Source organism: Mobula birostris, chromosome 8 (assembly GCF_030028105.1).
Source record: "Mobula birostris isolate sMobBir1 chromosome 8, sMobBir1.hap1, whole genome shotgun sequence".
Lineage (NCBI taxonomy): Eukaryota > Metazoa > Chordata > Chondrichthyes > Myliobatiformes > Myliobatidae > Mobula > Mobula birostris.
Window position 1 is genome coordinate 86,523,428 of NC_092377.1, and position 18,941 is coordinate 86,542,368.

The window sequence follows — 18,941 nt, forward strand, 5'->3', positions numbered from 1 at the left end:
CACGTCCGCTCTTACTTTTGTCAATATTTAGGCAAGCAATCTCAGTAGCAACCATGTAGAAATTATCTGCATTTATGATAATAGAGGACCATATGGCTTTATTTACCTTTTGTCCTTTCCTAATTTATTTTTTTGTGTAGCCTCATTTTTGAGAGAACTCAATTTTTAATGAGACTGCAGAGAAATTCTATTCCTAATGCCTTCCAAAATTGTACTTTATCCACTTTGCTGAGGTAATATTTTTGATGCATTTCTTACAGTGGCCTTTTTTTGCATGGCTGTGTGTTTATGGTCTTTGCTAATGTACTTGCTCTCAAAGTGACTCATTCTTAGTGACATCAGTTACTATGACAACAAGGACTTGATGTGCTTTTTCCATTCTTGTTATCCTGTAACCTGCAACATAAGGAATTAATTGAATTGTAAAGGAATTTTTTCATCCATTATTTGATAATTATTGTTTATATATATTTCAGTTAAATATCACAAGAAAGATAGTTAACATATCAAATGTCATTAATATTCTAAACATTTAAAATCTAGCTGTCTGCAGCATCTTGAAGTATAGTCATTATATATGATTGCGAACATTACCTGGCTAATTATGCTTCCTCTTTGATTGTGATATGTCTCCTCTTTTTAAAAAGCTATTTGTGTTTAATGTAGACAATCAATACTAGAGAAACAATAAGCTGAACCACAGAAACACCATGATACAATTATGTGTAGCATTTAAAAAGACTAATGCACATCAAAGCTCTCTGTTATCATTTTAATATGTACATCGGAAAATTGCACTTTCTGACAATGTTATTAATAAAAGAAGCCGCAGTTTAGTCTCAAGCAACCAATCTCTATCTATTTTTTTAATCTGCTGCTACACAAACGTAAGGTTTACAAACATGAACTTTAAACTTAATATGCTGCTGTTTTGTACCAAGGTATTTTGAATAAACAGCAAAAGTGCAATGTTAAAATCAGTGCGGTGACCATGCTAAGGGCTAAAATATACATTGGGCAAAATCTTAATATATGCAGTATGCTATCATTGTTTCTGCTTTTTCCATCCAGACTTGATGCATGTTGTCACGGTCCACATTACTGCCTGCCTGCCTTCATGAGAGAGCTGGCTATTGTACTAGATCATTTGGGTTTACGTTAATTTGGAGTCCCTGGTCTTACTGTCTTTGCATACATTATTTAGTGAACGTCTATGTTTTGTTAGCTGTTGTGTGCTGTATTGTATTCTTATGTGTTAGTTATGCAGGGCCTTTCATTAAACAGCAGGGTGTTATTAGCCATCGCCTGAAAGAGCTATATATTGTTTCTGCCTTGTTTAAACTGAGCCCAGAAGCTGACTACAGACTATTGGCCAAGCAATGAATTGGCAACTGATGACAGGCCCATAGAGGGCCTGAGGCTCAGGTGGCTCACGGCCTCAACTTTAGCTCAGCTCTTTCAACAATTTGTCACGCCCAAGCCTGCTCCTGCTGCGCCAGCACGTGCCAGCTTAGTGTCAAAGCGCCTGTTCGCCAGAAGGACACACCAGCCCAACAGCCTGCTGTTGACGAGGCCAGTGGCTTGCTGAGGCAATATGGAGTGGAAAGACCGAGCAACAGCCTGCATGCATTTCAGAAAAAGACAACATCTAATGACTTATGAATGGCATCAGTTGGTCCCTAAAGAATTGGCAGAATGTGTGCCTCTGGTCTTACCAAATTAAGCAGGCTATTCATTAACTAGGGTCATCAGAATTTGAGTCTGTATAGAAAGGCCAGCAATAAATAAACTCATAAGGTCCATATTTCAACTCTAACACTAAATAGTGAGCAGACAAAATAATTTTACATTTAAAGAGCATAACTATATGATTAAATAATTTGTAAACTTAATTTTTTTTACTCTGTTTTAAGTCTTTCATGTTACCTTCCATTGCAGTATTATTATGGAAAACACACAACTTTAAATTTTATCAGCAGCCCCCACCCTTCCCAACCCAACCCTGAAGCAACCTTTAATGTATGTCTAATTTTGCCAGAACGCTATTCTAAAACTCCTAGAAGTAACAGTTGACTGTATTATTCCCAATTTAGGATTATTCTTATGCTGTCCTTCTAGGCATTTGCATTTTGACTGCCAATTTAGTATATCAATATCAACTTTACTTTCCAAGGAGTGTTAAAGACAACAGCAAATTTTACAAGGGCCTGTATTTTGTATGTGATTTATAACTATGTTTCAACCCTCTTTTGTAGAGTGTGAAACTTAACACAAAGAAGAAAATTAAAGCTCTCCACAGTGTGTCATGAAAAGCAGCTACAAGCAGGGGTCCTATTAGGGCAGCTGGAAGGTTGTTGAACTCTGTCACGCTTTTAAGTTATTGGTGACTGGTTTTTGATTACTGCGGCAGTTGTGAGTTTTACCATGGTCATAGGGAAGCAATTTAGTGGTGTTTTATTACAGATAATGTAATCAGATTTTTGACAGAGTGTATTTCTTGTGTGGGGCTTTGAGTTTGTTCTTGGAGCTCTGAGTTTTAAATAATATTCTGTGGCAGGTCTGGCACGCGCTGCTTATTAACTATGACACACTGAAATTGAAAACTGCTCGGCAGTAAAGTGATGTACTCCAAAGTGTTTAAGTTAAATTAATTTTAAATGGTTTTGATTGATCTGAAGTTTTAGAGCATGTTGCAGTAAGAGTTCTGTCCAAATTGCACAGCTAGGCATTACTGAACATTTCTGCACCTGGGCCAGTGCTTACACAATGATCACGTATAATAAAAGAATAATAATATCAGAGCTTTACACTCTGCCTTAATTTACTTCTAATATTTCCATACGAATTCTGGTGAATGTTTTCAAATAGGCTAGATTCTGTGGAAGGGTACAATAGCAAATAGGTTGCAATTTAAAAATCGTAAATTTTATTCTACCATCTGTCATTATTGCAGAGTTTGTCCCTTTAAATGAATGAATTATTTATTTTTATTTAAATATCCAAAACCAGATTATACTGGATGAGATACTGCCAGTACCTAAAGTTGATGATGTCATATTGTTTACATAAAAATTAATGCCGAAATGTTTTCAGAATACAGTTAAATTATTTTTTTTTAATTTCTTGTTGCATCTAGAATGATAAAGAAGTTGTGAAGTATTGATGGGAGCAGAGTCGTTAACATGATCTATTGTAATTGTATAAATATTCTGCGGCTTGGCTGTTAGAAAAATACAGGTGTTAGAAATGGCATTTCTATGCATCACTTAAAGATTTCGGTTATGTTCACCTCCACTTGCTTCTGCATACTTCTTTAACCAATCACACAGTTATGAAGAAAGAGCTCAGTACGTTGAAGCAATAGTCCAGCAACACAAAGAGGTCATGCCATTTGAAGATTTTGCAGCCCAAGTCTTCGCACCCTCCCCAAGCTACTCCCTCAGTAACATGGGTAAGTCAAAATTATTCTTTTCTTTGTGGATCACTCTGGTGACAGATGTACAACAATTTTCTGCAGATAATGCTGAAAAATTCAAGACACCCTCTTTTATTTAGAATAAACCAAATGAGTATCAAATGGAAAAAGTACCCATTTAATTTTTTTGTATCAAAGCTGTTCCTTCATCCATTTTTATTCATTTTCTTTCCCTTAATTGGTTGACTGTCCAAACCAGGTAAGTCAATGAATTTGCTTGGCATAATATCTTCACACTAAGTAAATGATACAGATTGTTGATATGTATTGAATGTACAATACAGAATCTTATTTGAATTAGTGCTGAATTGAGGGTAAAAGATCCAGTAATACAGAAGTCACTAATGTCCCATATTTGTTCAGCAGTTGGTCGAGGAATACTATGCACATTCCAAATATATAGCACAATAAGTTCCAGAAGTAATGTCAAACAAGTATAATTATTAATAGCTATTAGGCCTCAATGATTTGTGCCAAAAAAATCATATTGTAATTTACTGGCATCTTTAGAAAGTCTACAGTCTTTTCCAGAATCTAAGTCCTCAGTAAAATGTTACAAAAATTGTGGCTTCTTGAGTTAGAAGAAGCAAAATCCAATCATTTATTAAACAATTATAGTGAAGGACTTCGATAAATTTACTAAATAATCCATTACTAAAGCAAAATACTTTACTGAAGAATTTTGAAAAGTTTCAAAAGTTCAAGAAGTTTCTGAATGCATTATTTCTTTTTTATTATTTTGAAAGTTGCTGAAAATATTTGTTGATGTAAAATTTAATTCACGATATGCTTTTCTAAACTTTATTTTATAAATTACAGAATGAAATCTTAAGCCTTAATAATAATATGCCAGCAAATTACTTGAGTTTACTGGCATTCTTAATTCTATTAGCAGCAGTGGCAATCATTTACCTCAAGCCTAACAATCTGTTTAGTTAATTTCACAAATTTTCCACTTGGTCCCTTAGTTCTCTTTTTTGCTCAGCAACATATGCCTTATCTCTCGAAATCATTTATATGATTTACTTGTATGATAATTCCTAATAACATGCCATATGCTTATTTTTGGCATGAGATATTTCTGCTTATTTCTGCACTGCAGGCCAACGTTTAAATAAATTCATTTTTCTATTGAAGGCTTCAGATTGTATGCATTCTGCTTGAACCAACATCATCAGTGGAATTTGTGGTATTAGGAAACATTTTCTTCTGCATAATTTCCTATCCTCTGTTGCTGTTCTCTTGTGATGATCATTACAGCATTCATTTCTGATTTGTATTTTATCCTGCTAGTGTAGCCTAATATTTTCAACTGCATTAAAAAAAATGGATGTTGATTTCAACTGTTCTACTGAATTCATTTACAATCATTTGCACTTCCTATATTGCTCCAGATTCCTAAAAAGGTTATAACCTTTAGGCTATATTTCTTGTGTAATTCATTGTTTGCACTGATTCCAATTTTAGTTCATGGAGTCTGTTTGCGTCAAGCTGAAGAGATTTAAGTAATATTTAACTAACATTTAACTTATTCAACATATCTTTCTACCAAATGAAACAAAATGAAATTCAGTAAAAAAAAATGATACTGGATTTTACATAAAGAGGTAGTCAGTATTTTCTCTTGTGGGTGTATATCTTTTTAATACTTTCTATGTTTTTCTGTATCTTTTAACTACAAACGTTTGTACTTTTCTCTTTCTGTGTAATGTGATAGAATTTTATTGATATTTCCCGAATGTATTGTACCTGACCGGAATCAAAGAATAGCATGGGGTTTGTTGGTTTATTGGATGGAAATCAAATCCTGTTAAAGAAATTGAAGATCAGGAATCTAGGCAATTTCAGTATTTTGCTGTTGTGATGGATGTCACAAAAACCACCTAGTTTGTGTCAAATATAAATCAAATGAGAAGATTTTACAAATACATCCTTGACAGATTCCTGAAGCAGTATGTTTCTTGTCCAACGTAGAGTCTAAGTAGGGGAGTGTTGGAAAAATGGTGGCCTTGACTCAATTTAAAAAAGAAAAGATAAGATGAGGTCTGTGGATTAACTTTGAAATGAGTTCCATGTATAAGACGCAAACAACAGGAATTCTGCAGATGCTGGAAATTCAAGCAACACACATCAAAGTTGCTGGTGAACGCAGCAGGCCAGGCAGCATCTCTAGGAAGAGGTACAGTCGACGTTTCAGGCAGAGACCCTTCGTCAGGACTAACTGAAGGAAGAGTTAGTAAGATCTCGGCCTGAAACGTCAACTGTACCTCTTCCTAGAGATGCTGCCTGGCCTGCTGCGTTCACCAGCAACTTTGATGTGTCCATCTATAAGACTTAGTTTAAGTAAATATCCATTCAAATGACCAAATAGCCCAAAAGATATTCATTTGTGAGATTGATATGGTATGTATTCAATGCATATGCATGGTATCATTTAATTACAGAAAATGAGATGAGTGGCATGGTCTGTAAAGTAAAATTATAGTTACAGATGAATAAAAGGATCAAAAGCAAACTTTTATTTCTTGGATTTGTTAGTACTTTACAGCATTGTGCCTTGGGATTTGGGTAAATGAAGAACAATTGAATTGAAACCAATTAAAGTGCATGGCTGAATGGGAAGAGTCCAGATCCAGATGGGATGGGAATGGTTGTGACGAAAACAAGGTGGACGTGTTCACTTGAGCTGGTCAGAAGTAATCACTTCAGGGAGAAGGGCCTGATTGTGGGGTTGGACGTCCTAATTGCAACAGGGAGAACAGTTGATAGTCAGCAAAGAAGAACAAGTCTATAGAGGTGTGAATTGGTTATGCTATTCCAAGTTTTTGCTGCTAGAAAACAAGATTATTCAATTCATGTCCTGCAAATAGTGCTGCCTGTGGATTCAGATTTACTTACCTGCTTTTAGACCATAAGACATAGGAGCAGAATTAGGCCATTCGGTCCATCAAGTCTACTCTGCCGTTCATCATTGCTGATTTATTATCCCTCTCAATCTTTTCCTGCGTTTTCCCTGTGACCTTGATTAATCTTGAACCTATCAACCTCTGCTTTAAATATACTCAATGATATGGCCCCCACAGCCATGTGTGGCAATGAATTGAGGAAATTCCTCCTTATCTCTATTCTAAGTGGATGTCCCTGTATTCTGAAGCTGTGCCCTCTCATCCTCAATTCCCCCACTGTAAGAGATGTCCTCTTCAACCCTCGGTATATAGGCTTTTCAATATTTGATAGGTTTCAATGAGATCCCGTCTCATTCTTCTGAACTCCAGCAAGTACAGGCCCAGAGCCATCAATCTCTTCTCATACTTTAACACTTTCATTCCTGGAATCATTCTCATGAGCCTCTTCTGGATACTCTCCAATGCCAGCATATCTTTTCTCAGATGAGGGGCCCAAATCTGCTCTCAATACTCAGTGCAGACTGACCGATGCCTTATACTGCCTCAGCATGACAATCTTCCTCTTAACCTAGTCCTTTGGAAATGAATGCTAACATTGTATTTGCATTCGTTACCACCAACTCAACCTGCAAATTTATTTTTAGGCAATCCTGCACAAGGACTACCAAGTCCCTTTGCACCCCTGAATTTTCTTCCCATTTTGAAACTAGTCTATCTTTTCATTCCATCCTCCAACGTGCATGACCATCCACTTCCCTAGACTACATTACATCTGCCAGTTCTTTGCCCATTCTGCCAATCAGTCTAAGTCCTTCTGCAGACTCCCTGCTTCATCAACACTACCCTTCCCTCCACCTATCTTCATATCATCCACAAAGTTGGTCACAATGCCATCAATTCCATCATCCAAATCACTGACAAATTTATTATTTATTAAGTTTGCCCACTATTTCTTTGTCACCCCCCCCCCCCCCCATTACTACCTCTCCAGCGTCATTTTTCAGCGGTCTGATATCCACGCTCGCCTCTCTTTTACTCTTTATCTATCTAAAAAATCTTTAGGTATCTTCTTTTATTTTATTCGCTGGCTTTCCTTCACATTTCATATTTTCACTCCTATGACTGGTTTTTAGTTGCTGTCTATTGATTTTTAATAGATTCCCAATCCTCTAACTTCCCACTAATATTTGCTATTTGCCCTCTCTTTTCCTTTAATGCTGTTTTTGACTTCACTTGTCAGCCATGGTTGCCTCTTCCTCCTTTTAGAGTACTCTTCATCTTAGGGATGTATCTATCTTGCACCTTCTGAATTGCTCCTAGAAACTCTAGCCATTGCTGTTCTGCAGTCAACCCTGTTAGTACCCCCTTCCAATCAACTTTAGCCTGCTCCTCTTTCATGCCCCGTAATTCCCTTTTCTCCACTGTAATACTGAAACATCTGCCTTTATCTTCTCCCTCTCACACTGCAGGGTGAATTCTATCATATTATAATCACTGCATCATAAGGGTCCCTTTACCTTGAGCTCCCCTAATCAAATCTGGTTCATTACACAAGACCCAATCCAAAATCACTTTTACCCTAGTGGGCTCAACTACAAGCTGCTCTAGAAAGCCATCTCGGAAGTGTTCTACAAATGCCCTCTCTTGGGAACCTGATTTTCCCAATCTACCTGTATATTGAAATCCCCCAAAACTATCATAGCATTGCCCTTTTGACATGCCTTTTCTATTTCCAATTGAAATTTGTATCTCACATCCTGGCTACTGTTCTGGGCCCTATACTTATCTCCAATTAGGTCCTTTTACCCTTGCAGTTTCTTAACTCTACGCAGAAGGATTCTACATCTTCTGATCCCATGTCACTTCTTTCTAAAGATTTGATTTCAACTTTTACCAACAGAGCTACCTCACCCCCTCTGCCTACCCACCTGTCCTTTCAATACAATATGTGTCCTTGGATGTTGAGCTCCCAACTATGATCTTCTTTCAGCCATAACTCAGTGATGCCTACAACATCACACTTGCCAATCTTTATCTATGCTACAAGATCATCAACTTTATTCTGTAAACTGTGTGCGTACAAATGTAACACCTTCAGTCTTGTATTCATCACCCTTTGATTTTGCCTCCATGTTGCACTTCAACTCATCCCACTGACTGCAATGTTGCTCTATCATTTGCCTGTCCTTCCTCAGAGTCTCAATACACACTGTATTTGCTTGTATACCAACTGCCCCATCCTCAGCCCTAATCACTGAAGTTCCCATCCTCCTGCCAAATTAGGTTCAACCCTCCCAAATAGCAAACCTGCCCACAAGGATATTGGTCCCCCTCGGGTTCCGGTGTAAGCCGTCCTTTTTATACAGGCCATACCTTCCCTAGAAGGGATCCCAATGATCCAGAAATCTGAAACCCTGCCCCTTGTACCAGCTTCTCAGCCACGTATTCATCGGCCAAATCATCCTATTGCACGTGACATAGGCAGCAATTGAGAGATTATTATTCTGGTGTTTCTGCTTTTCAGATTTCTACCTACCTCTCTATATTCTCTCTTAAGAACCTACTCCCTTTTCCTACTTAGGTCGTTTGGTGCCAATATGTATCATGACTTCTGGCTGCTCAACCTCCCCCTTTGGAATGCTGTGGACTCAATCCAAGGCATCCCTGACCTTGGCTCTGGGAGGCAAAATGCCATCTGGGTGTCTTTTTCACGTCCACAGGATCTCCTGTCTGCCTCCCTAACTTTGGAATCCTCTGTCACTACTGCACTGCTCTTCTCCCCACTTCCTTTCTGAGTCACTGAGCCAGACTTGCTGCGGTCACTCCGGCTTCCCCCAGCAGGTCTCCCCACCCCAATAGTATACAAAGCGGTATACCTATTATTGAAGGGAACAGCCACAGGGGTACTCGGCACTAGCTGCCTATACCTTTTCCCTCTCATGACAGTCACCCAGGTATCTGCCTCCTGCAACTTTGGAGTGACTACCTCCCTGTAGATTCTATCTATCACCTCCTCTTTCTCCCATATGAGCCGAAGGTCATTGAACTGCAGCTCCGGTTCCTGAATGTGGCCTCTAAGGAGCTGCAGCTCGATACACTTCATGCAGAAGTATTTATCAAAGGAGACTCGAGGTCGCCCAGAGTTCGTACATTTTACACAAAGAACAAACCACTAACTCTGGACCCATTCTCAGTGTACTAGCTATGCACTAATAGACAAAGAAAGAGAAAAAAAAAACTTAGTAGTAACTTACTTAGAACCTCCACTTGTGGTTGACCAAGTCTGTTCTTGCCTAAGCCTTGGTCATCTATTGATCATCTTACACAGTAGTTCAAATCCAGAGAGCAGCAGCCTGTAGTGCAACACAGATCGCTATTGAAGTGAAAGCATTACATATGAAGAAGCAACTTGCTTTCCACAACCAAACTGACTGCTGTTTCCTTGTTTAATTGAAGTTTTGAAGTGAAATTAGATTCTTTTTATTACAATTTAACTTCCAAAACAATTTTATTGACTGTCATCAATGAAAAAAATGAAAGAGAAAGTACAAAAATGAAGATATTATTCTTTATTACATGTGGCTATTAGTCACAGTGGTTATTGCATTTATAAGACCATAAGAATTAATCCATTCAGCCCATTGAGTCTGCTCCACCATTTGATCATGGCTGATTTATTTTGACTCTCTACCCTGCCTTCTCCTGCCCTCTCCCCATGTCTATTGATGGCCTTACAAAGTAAGCACCTATCAAACTCTGCCTTAAGTATATCCAGTAACTTAGCCTCCACAGCTATCTGTGGCAATGAATTCCACAGATTCACCACCATCTTGCTGAATAAATTAATTCTGCCCTTGCCAACTATGGTCTTATCCCATAAAAATATTAAAATAATTTCCTTCACCGTTTCAAAGACACAAAGAACTGTCATCTAAATTTGGAACTAGCACTAAGCTGAATAATGCAAAGGTTTTATTTCTTCCCTGAAAATTTCTGTTTCAACCTAATTAATTATAGGCCCTCCTTTAGAGCTCATAGTTTCTATGGCTGGTTTAATAATAGACAAACTTGCTTGTTATGCCTTGTACATTAATGTCCAAATCATTCATATAAATAATTAATAACAGAGGTCCCAACACTGACCAATGGGACTCCTCACTAATCACAGGTGTCCAGTCAGAGAGTCAACCTTCAGCCATCACCCTCTGCTTCCTATTATTGAGGCAATTCTTGGCCTGCTGAGTTCCTCCAGCATTTAGGCTGTGATATTCTACACAAAGCAACAATTACCTATTTCCTTTTATAAATATTTGCTGCACCTCCCACATAGTCATATTTATTTATTTGTGTAATATTAACAGGGCAGGTTTGAATTAAAAGTATAAAGCACAGAGAAACTCGAGTATACGTTGGTCATTCATACTATCCATTATGGGCATCATGATGCCTTTACTCATGAAATTAGTTCCAAAGCCAGAGATCATATCCTTGAAGAAAAAAACATGATTGATATTAGATACAGGGAATAAATTAATTACAAAAAGATATTTAAAATATATTTGGGGCAGAACCATTTACATTTGACCTAAGTAACAAATGAAAAGTATACGTGCAGTTACAAAAGGCAATTGAATTCTTGAACACAAGGTTATTATTTCTAGTATGTAATAAAAATCATCATTGAGCCCATGTTAATCTTTTCCCCCCCAGGACTGAAATAGCTGACACAAGGGGGAGCATAGTTGCAAGGTGCTTGGTAGTAGGTACAGAGGGGATGTCAGGGGATAAGTTTTTCACACAGAGAGTGGTGGGTGCGTGCAATGCACTGCCAGCGATGGTGGTGGAGGCGAATACAATCTTTTAAGTGACTCTTAGATAGTACATGAGCTTAGGAAAATAGAGGGCTATGCGGTAGGGTAATCCTAGGCAGTTTCTAGAGTAGGTTATGTGGTTGGTACAACATTGTGGGCCAGAAGGGCTTGTAATGTGCTGTAGATGTCTATGTTCTGTGTTAATTCTGAATTCACTTCATTTGCTTCCCCTGAATACCATGTGACCTAATCTTCCAGATGAGGCCACATGATATTCAGGGTGTCACAGTAGCATAGCAGTTAGCACATCACTACTAAAGTTCAAAGTAAAATTTATTATCAGATTTCACACATATCATCATTTACAACCCCTGCAATTCTATTCCTGTGGGCATTCTTAACAAATCTATAGAACAGTAACTTTAAACTGTAAACTTCAGAAACTGTAAACAAACTATGCAAATGCAGATATAAATAAATAGCAATAAATAACGAGCATGAAATAACAAGATGACAGAGTCCTTAAATGAGTGTAGCTAGCCCCTTTTGTTCAAGAGTCTGATGGTTGAGGGTTAATAACTGTTCTTGAACCTAGCGGTGTGAAATCTGAGGCACCTGTACCTTCTACCTGCTGGCAGCAGTGGAAAAAGAGCATGGCCTGGGTGGTGAAGATCTTTGATGATGATGCTGCTTTTCTACGGCAATGTTTCATGTAGATGCGCTCAATGGTTGGGAGGGTTTTACCTGTGATGTACTGGGTCAAATCCACTACCTTTTGCAGAATTTTCCACTCAAAGGTATTGGTGTTCCCATACATGGCCATAATGCAGCCAGTCAACACACTTTCCACCATACATCTGTTGAAGTTTGCCACGGTTTGCAGTAACATGCCAAATCTCTGCAGACTCCTGAGGAAGTGGAGGATCTGGTGTGCTTTCTTTGCAATAGTATTTATATGATGGGCCCAGGACAGGTCCTCTGAGATAGTGACACCCAGGAATTTAGTTATTGACCCTCTCCACCTCTGACCCTCCAATGATTACTGGGTTATGGACCTCTGGTTTCCCTATCCTGAAGTCTACAATCATTTCCTTGGTCTTATTGACATTGAGTGAGAGATTGTTGTTATTATACCACTCAGCCAAGTTTTCAGTTTCCCTCCTGTATGTTGATTCATCACTCCCTTTGATACAGCCCACAACAAGTTTGTCTTCAGCAAACGTGTAAATGATGTTGAAGCTGTACTTAGCCCCACAGTCATAGACCATAAGACCATAAGATAATAGGAGCAGAATTAATCCATTTGGCCCATCGAGTCTTCTCCGCCATTTCATCATGGCTGATCTAATTTACCTCTCAGCCCCAATCTCCTACTTCCTCCCCGTATCCCTTCATGCCCTGACCAATCTAGAATCTGTCAACCTCTTCCTTAAATACACATAAGGACTTGGCCACCACAGCTGTCAGTGGCAAAGAATTCCACAGATTCACCACCCTTTGCCTAAAGAAATTCCTCCTTATCTCTGCTCTGAAAGGACGCTCCTCTATTCTGAGGCTCTGTCCTCCGGTTTTACACTCTCCCACCATTGGAAATACCCTCTCCACATCCACCCTGTCAAGACCTTTCACCATTCAATAGGTTTCAATGAGGTCACTCCTCATTATTCTGAATTCTAGTGAATACAGGACCACAGCCATCAAGCTCTCTTCATATGACAGGCCACTCAATCCTGGTATCATTTTCGTGAATCTCCTTTGAACCCTCTCCAGTTTCAGCACATCCTTTCATTACATAAGGCACCGAAACCTGCTCACCATACTCCAAGTGAGTCCTCACTATTGCTTTATAAAGTTTCAGCATTATATCCTTGTTTTTGTATTCTAGTCTTCTTGAAATGAATGCTAGCATTGCATTTGCCTTCCTCACCACAGACTCAACCTGCAAATTAACCCTCACGGAATCTTGCATAAGAACTCTCAAGTCCCTTTGCCTCTCAGTTTTTGGTATTTTCTCTCCATTTAGAAAATCTTCAACCCTTTCATTTCTTTTACTAAAGTGCATGACCATACACTTCCCAACACTGTATTCCATCTGCCATTTCTTTGCCCATTCTCCTAATCTGTCTAAGTCCTTCTGTAGCTTCTCTACTTCCTCTGCTGTGTACATATATCTACTGATGCTTCTGGACACATCTTCAGTGATGTTCCTGGAATCATCGGGTGTTTCAGGTCTTTCAACATCATACAACCTCTTCCAGGTGACCCAGTCGGGGCTGATTAGACCCCAGCTTGTGTCCAGATGGCTAGCTACTTCTGACTCCATGGCTCCCCTCTTTTGAGCCACAGCCATCTTGAGGCCCTCTCTGCCGCATCGGTGGTACTGCGGATGGCTCTCCTCTTCCTCTCTCCCTCGATGCCCAAAATGCTGAAGGCTCTAACTAAACTACTTAGCCCTCCACCTGTCTTCATGTCGTCTGCTAACTTTGCAACAAAGTAATCACTTCCATCATCCAAATCATTGACATATAATGTAAACACTGAGGAGTGGGTGCGTGGAATGCACAGCCGGCAGCGGTGGTGGTAGCAGAAACAATGAGGTCTTTTAAGAGCCTCTTAAATAGGTACATGGAGCTTAGAAAAATAGAGGGCTGTGCCCAAAGAAATGCTAGGCAGCTTCTAGAGTAGGTTACAAGGTTGGCACAACACTGGGCCGAAAGGCCTGTAATGTGCTGTAGATTTCTATGTTCTATGTTCTATAACACAGACCTCTGTGGGACACCACTAGCCACTGGCAGCCAGTCAGAAAAGGTTCCCTTTATTCCCGCTCTTTGACTCCAGCCAATCTGCCACTGCTTTATCCATGCTAGAATCTTTCTTGTAATACCATGGGCTCGTAGCCTGTTAAGCAGTCTCATGTGTGGCACCTTGTCAAAAGCCTTCTGAAAATCCAATTACACAACGTCAACTGATTCTCCTTTGTCTATCCTACTTGTTACTTCTTCAAAGATTTCCACCAGATTTATCAAGCAAGATTTTCCCTTGAGGAAACCATGCTGAGTGTGTCCTATTTTATCATGTGTCTCCAAGTACCCTCGGACCTCATCCTTAATAATCAACTCCAACATCTTCCCAAACACTGTCTTCAGAATAATTGGCCTATAGTTTCCTTTCCCCTGCCTCTCTCCCTTCTCAAAGAATGGAGTGACATTTCCAATTTCCCAATCTTCCAGAACCATTCCAGAATCTAGTGATTCTTAAAAGATCATTACTAATGCCTCCATAATTTCTTCAGCCACTTCTTTCGGAACTCTGGAGTGGACACCATCTGGTCCAGGTGACTTATCTACCTTTCGACTTTTCCATTTCCCAAGAACCTTCTCTGAAGTTATATTAACTTCAGAAACTTCATGCCCCCTAACACCTGAAACTTGTACCATACTGCTAGTGTCTTCTACAGTGAAGACTAATGCAAAATACTTGTTCAGTTCATCCACTATTTCATCATCCCTCATTACTACCTCTCCAGCATTGTTTTCCAGCGGTCCCCTATCCACTCTCACCTCTTTTTTACAGTTTATGTATCTGAAGAAACATTGGGTATCTTCTTTAATATTTTTGATGAGCTTACTTTGATATTCCATCTTTACCTTTGTAATTACTTTTTTAGTTTCCTTCTGTTGGTTTTTAAAATCTTCCCAGTCCTCTAACTTTCCACTAATCTTTGTTCTAATATATGCCCTCTCTTTGGCTTTTATGTTGGCTTTGACTTCTTTTTTTAGCCATGGTTTTGTCATCTTTTCTTTAGAACATTTCTTCCTCTTTGGATGTATATATCCTGTGCCTTCTGAACTGCTTCCAGAAATTCCAGCCAATGCTGCTCTGCTGCCATCCTTGCCAGTGTTCTTTTCCAATCAAATCTGGCCAATTCCTCTCTCATGCCTCTGTAATTCCCTTTACTTCACTGTAATACTGATACATCTGACTTTAGCTTCTTCTCAAATTTCATGGTGAGTTTGATCATATTATGGTATTGTGCCCTCAGGGTTCTTTTACCTCAAGCTCTCTAATCAGTTCTGGTTCATTGCACAACACCCAATCCAGAATGGCGGATCCTCTAGTGGGCTCAACCACAAGCTGCTCTAAAAAGCCATCTTGTCAGCACTCAAAAAATTCCCCCTTCTGAAATCCAGTACCAACCTGATTTTCCCAATCTACCTGCATATTGAAGTCTCCTTCGACTATTGTAACATTGCCCTTTTGACATACATTTTCTTTCTCCCACTCCTACTGTTTGGGGGTCTGTATGCAACTCTCATCAGGGTCCTTTTACCCTTGCAGTTCCTTAGCTCTATCCAAAATGATTCAACCCCTTCCAACCCTATGTCACCTCTTTCTAATGATTTGATTTCACTTTTTACCAACAGGGCAATGCCACCCCCTCTGCCTTCCTGCCTTTCCTTTCAATACATTGTGTATCCTTGGACACTAAGCTGCCAGCTATAATCTTTCAGCCATGATTCCACAATGCCAACAACATCATACCTGCCAACCTGCAACTGTGCCGCAAGTTCATCTACCTTATTCTGTATACTGTGTGCATTCAGATAAAACACCTTCAGTCTTATATTCACCCTTTTTGATTTTGTTGCACCATGCTCAAACTTTTGATTCCTAACTTTGTCTGAGGTCGTACCAACATTTGCTCTCCACAAGCTCTCGACTAACTGTAATCAATAAAGAGCATCCTGATGTATGCATCTTTGCTGTCCAGATGTTCCAGGTTTTGTGAAGAGCCAACGAGATAGCATCTGCTGTAGACCTGTTGCTTCAGTAGGCAAATTGGAGCAGATCCAAGTCACTATTCAGACAGGAGCTGATATGCTTCAATACCAGCCTCTCAAACACTTCATCACTGTAGATATATGTGCCACTGGGCGATAGTCATTTAGACAGGTTACTACACTCTTCTTGGGCATCGGTACGATTAAAGCCTGCTTGAAGTAAGTGAGTACCACACACTGCCAGAGTGAGAGCTTGAAGATATCCGTGAATACACCAGCCAGTTGGTTGGCACAGGTCTTCAGTACTTGGCCAGGTACTCCATCCGGACCGGATGCTTTCCTTGGATTCGTACTCTTGAAGGCAGTCCACATGTCATTTTCAGACATTGAAACCAAGGGATCACCAGGAGACATGAGGGTGTGCAATGGTTCCATCCTGTCTGGTGGTCAGGGCGAGCACAGAAAGCATTGGGCTTATCTGGAAGCGAAACTCTGCTGTCCCCTTTGTTGCACGATTTAGCTTCGTAGGAGGTTATTCAAACCCGGCCACAGCTGTTGAGCATCCCTCATTGATTCCAGTCTAGTCCAGAATCTCTATTTTGCCTGAGAGATGGCTTTCTGGAGATCATACCTGCTCCTCTTGTAGCATTCGTGGTCTCCAGACTTGAATGTCTCCAATCTGACTCTCAGCACGTTCCAGATTTTTGTTATTCAGGATTTCTAATTGGGGAAGCCCCTGAACGATTTCTTGGGACACTCTCATCCACAGCTGTTTTAATAAAGTCCATCACAACCCTGGCATAATCATTTAGGTCCTTAGATAAGTTCTTGAACACGGCCCAGTCCACTGACTCTAAACAATCCTGTAACTTTTCCTCAGGCTCCTGCGACCTTCTCTTAGTTGGCTTGATCTCTGGAGCCTTACTGTTGAGGCTTTGTCTGCGTGCAAGTGTTAGGAATACAGCCAAATGATCTGACTTGCCAAAATGCCGTCTTGGGAAGGAATGATAGGCATTCCTTCTTGTAGTGTAGCAGTGGTCTAGTGTGTTGAAACCTCTGGTGCAACAGGTTACGTGTTGGTGGTAATGGGGCAGGGTTTTCTTCAAACAGCCCTGGTTAAAGTCGCCAACTATAATTTGAAATGCATCAGGATGGGCCGTTTCTTGTTTACAGACAGCATTGTGCAGTCTTGCGTGTGCTTGCTTCCGATCAGCCACTGGTGATATGTAACCTGCAGTAAGGATCCAGAGGCAAGTAGAATGGTCTACATAGAATCGTTAGTTGTTTAAGTCAGGGAACAAGAAGTTGGCATGACCCCAACTTCCGTGCATCAACGAGAATTGATTAAAAAGCATACACCGCCACTTTTTTCCTTACCAGAATTTAAGGTTTGATCCATCCTAAAAATATAGCTCATGGCATCGAAGTTTGGAGTTCAATTCCGATGGCACTTGTAAGGAGTCTGACCTGTGAATTGCGTGGGTTCCTCGCCCGGTGCTCTGGTTTCTTCTCATAATCCAAAGACATATCAGTTAGAGGTTTATTGGTCATTGTAAGTTGTCCTGTGATTAGGCTAACATTAAATTGTGGCTTCCTGGGATGGTGGACCTCAAAGGGCCGGATGGGCTTATTCCATGCTGTATCTCTAAATAAAATAAAATAGATCAGCCTGCTACGCAGCACCTTGTTAAAGGCCTTAGTAAAGCCCACATAGGCAACATCCACTGACCTACCTTCATATATCCTTCAGAAAGATTTGTCAGCCCTGACCCCCCCCCCAAACAAAACCTGATCAAGCTCTGACTATCCAAGTGGTGGTAGATCTTGTCATTCAGAATTCCCTCTACTAACTTTCCTACAACTGAAGTCAGGCTTACTGGCCTGCAGTTCCCTGACCTGTCCTTGCTACTCTTAACTACATTACTCACCCTCCAGTCTTCTGGAACTTCATCAGTGGATAATGATGAGCAAATATTTCTGCAAGGGTTCCCACAATTTCTTCCCTGGCCTCCCATAAGGTCTAGGGATGCAATTGGTAAAGCACTGGGGATTTTCCCACCTTGGTGTGCTTCAAGGCTGCAAATACCTACTGACGTAATGTACGTATGATCCAAGGCCTCACTAAGTATGACCCTTATCTCTTTAGCATCCATGATATTCTTCATAGTGAACTCCGAGGAGAAATAGACATTAAAAATCTTAGCCATCTGTACAACGCTGCTCTCTAATGTCAATGTGCATTTGTAGCTTTGTGAGCAGATAAGAGTTGCGTGCTTGTGTTGGTTGTCAGGAGCAGCAGACTGGCAGATAAGCTTCCTGACATCGGCAGAACTAAAGGGAGACGGCATTATTGAACATAATCATTTCTTTATTGCCTGGTGAAGGCAAACAACTAGCAAACCCTCCTTGCAATCTTCACATACTAAATTGATCACAATTAAAGATTTTTTAAAATGATATTTCACTGTTGTTTCATAATAATAACTTGGTTTTATTTTCACCAGCATCTTTATACAAAGCATATACTTATAAATTATAAATCAGCTATAACATGATGCATGATCTCCTACCTCTGTGAATACTATCTCTGTAACCACTGGATAAATTTTGCCAAATTTCTTCTGAACCACCATATGTTGCAACTTTTAATATTGAATATTTTGTCTGTTTTGATAGTAGAGAGAGATAATGTACAACCCACTTACAATGCACTTATCACTCTTCAATATATTAAATATTTACATTTAAAAATATACGACAAAAAACTACTAATCAAATTCTTCAGGATTCTTTTGAAGTGATTCCTTTGACTTTGCCAGCAAACAGCCAGAAACGGCTTGAATTTTGACTGACATTTTTTTTTAAGTTGCTAAGCCGATGCTGTTACCATGGTAGCATCTTAGGCTGTTGTGAATGGTTACCAGTATCACACTTCATCCTCACAACCGGATGACATAATGCCTTTAAT

The 18,941-nt window shown here is 39.7% G+C and overlaps 1 protein-coding gene across 7 annotated transcripts in view; it reads left to right on the forward strand.

Annotated features, from left to right (window-relative positions):
* The window catches only part of ralgapa2 (Ral GTPase activating protein catalytic subunit alpha 2), a 560,288-nt gene that overhangs the window by 451,557 nt on the left and 89,790 nt on the right, over positions 1-18,941 (forward strand). For all 7 annotated transcript variants that reach the window (XR_011886861.1, XM_072265566.1, XM_072265565.1 and 4 more), the window contains exon 39: positions 3,330-3,451. Coding sequence is in view for 6 of the 7 variants with exons in the window: in XM_072265566.1 (XP_072121667.1) it covers positions 3,330-3,451 (122 nt within the window). In the remaining variant the exon portion in view is untranslated. The remainder of the gene's footprint in view (positions 1-3,329; positions 3,452-18,941) is intronic.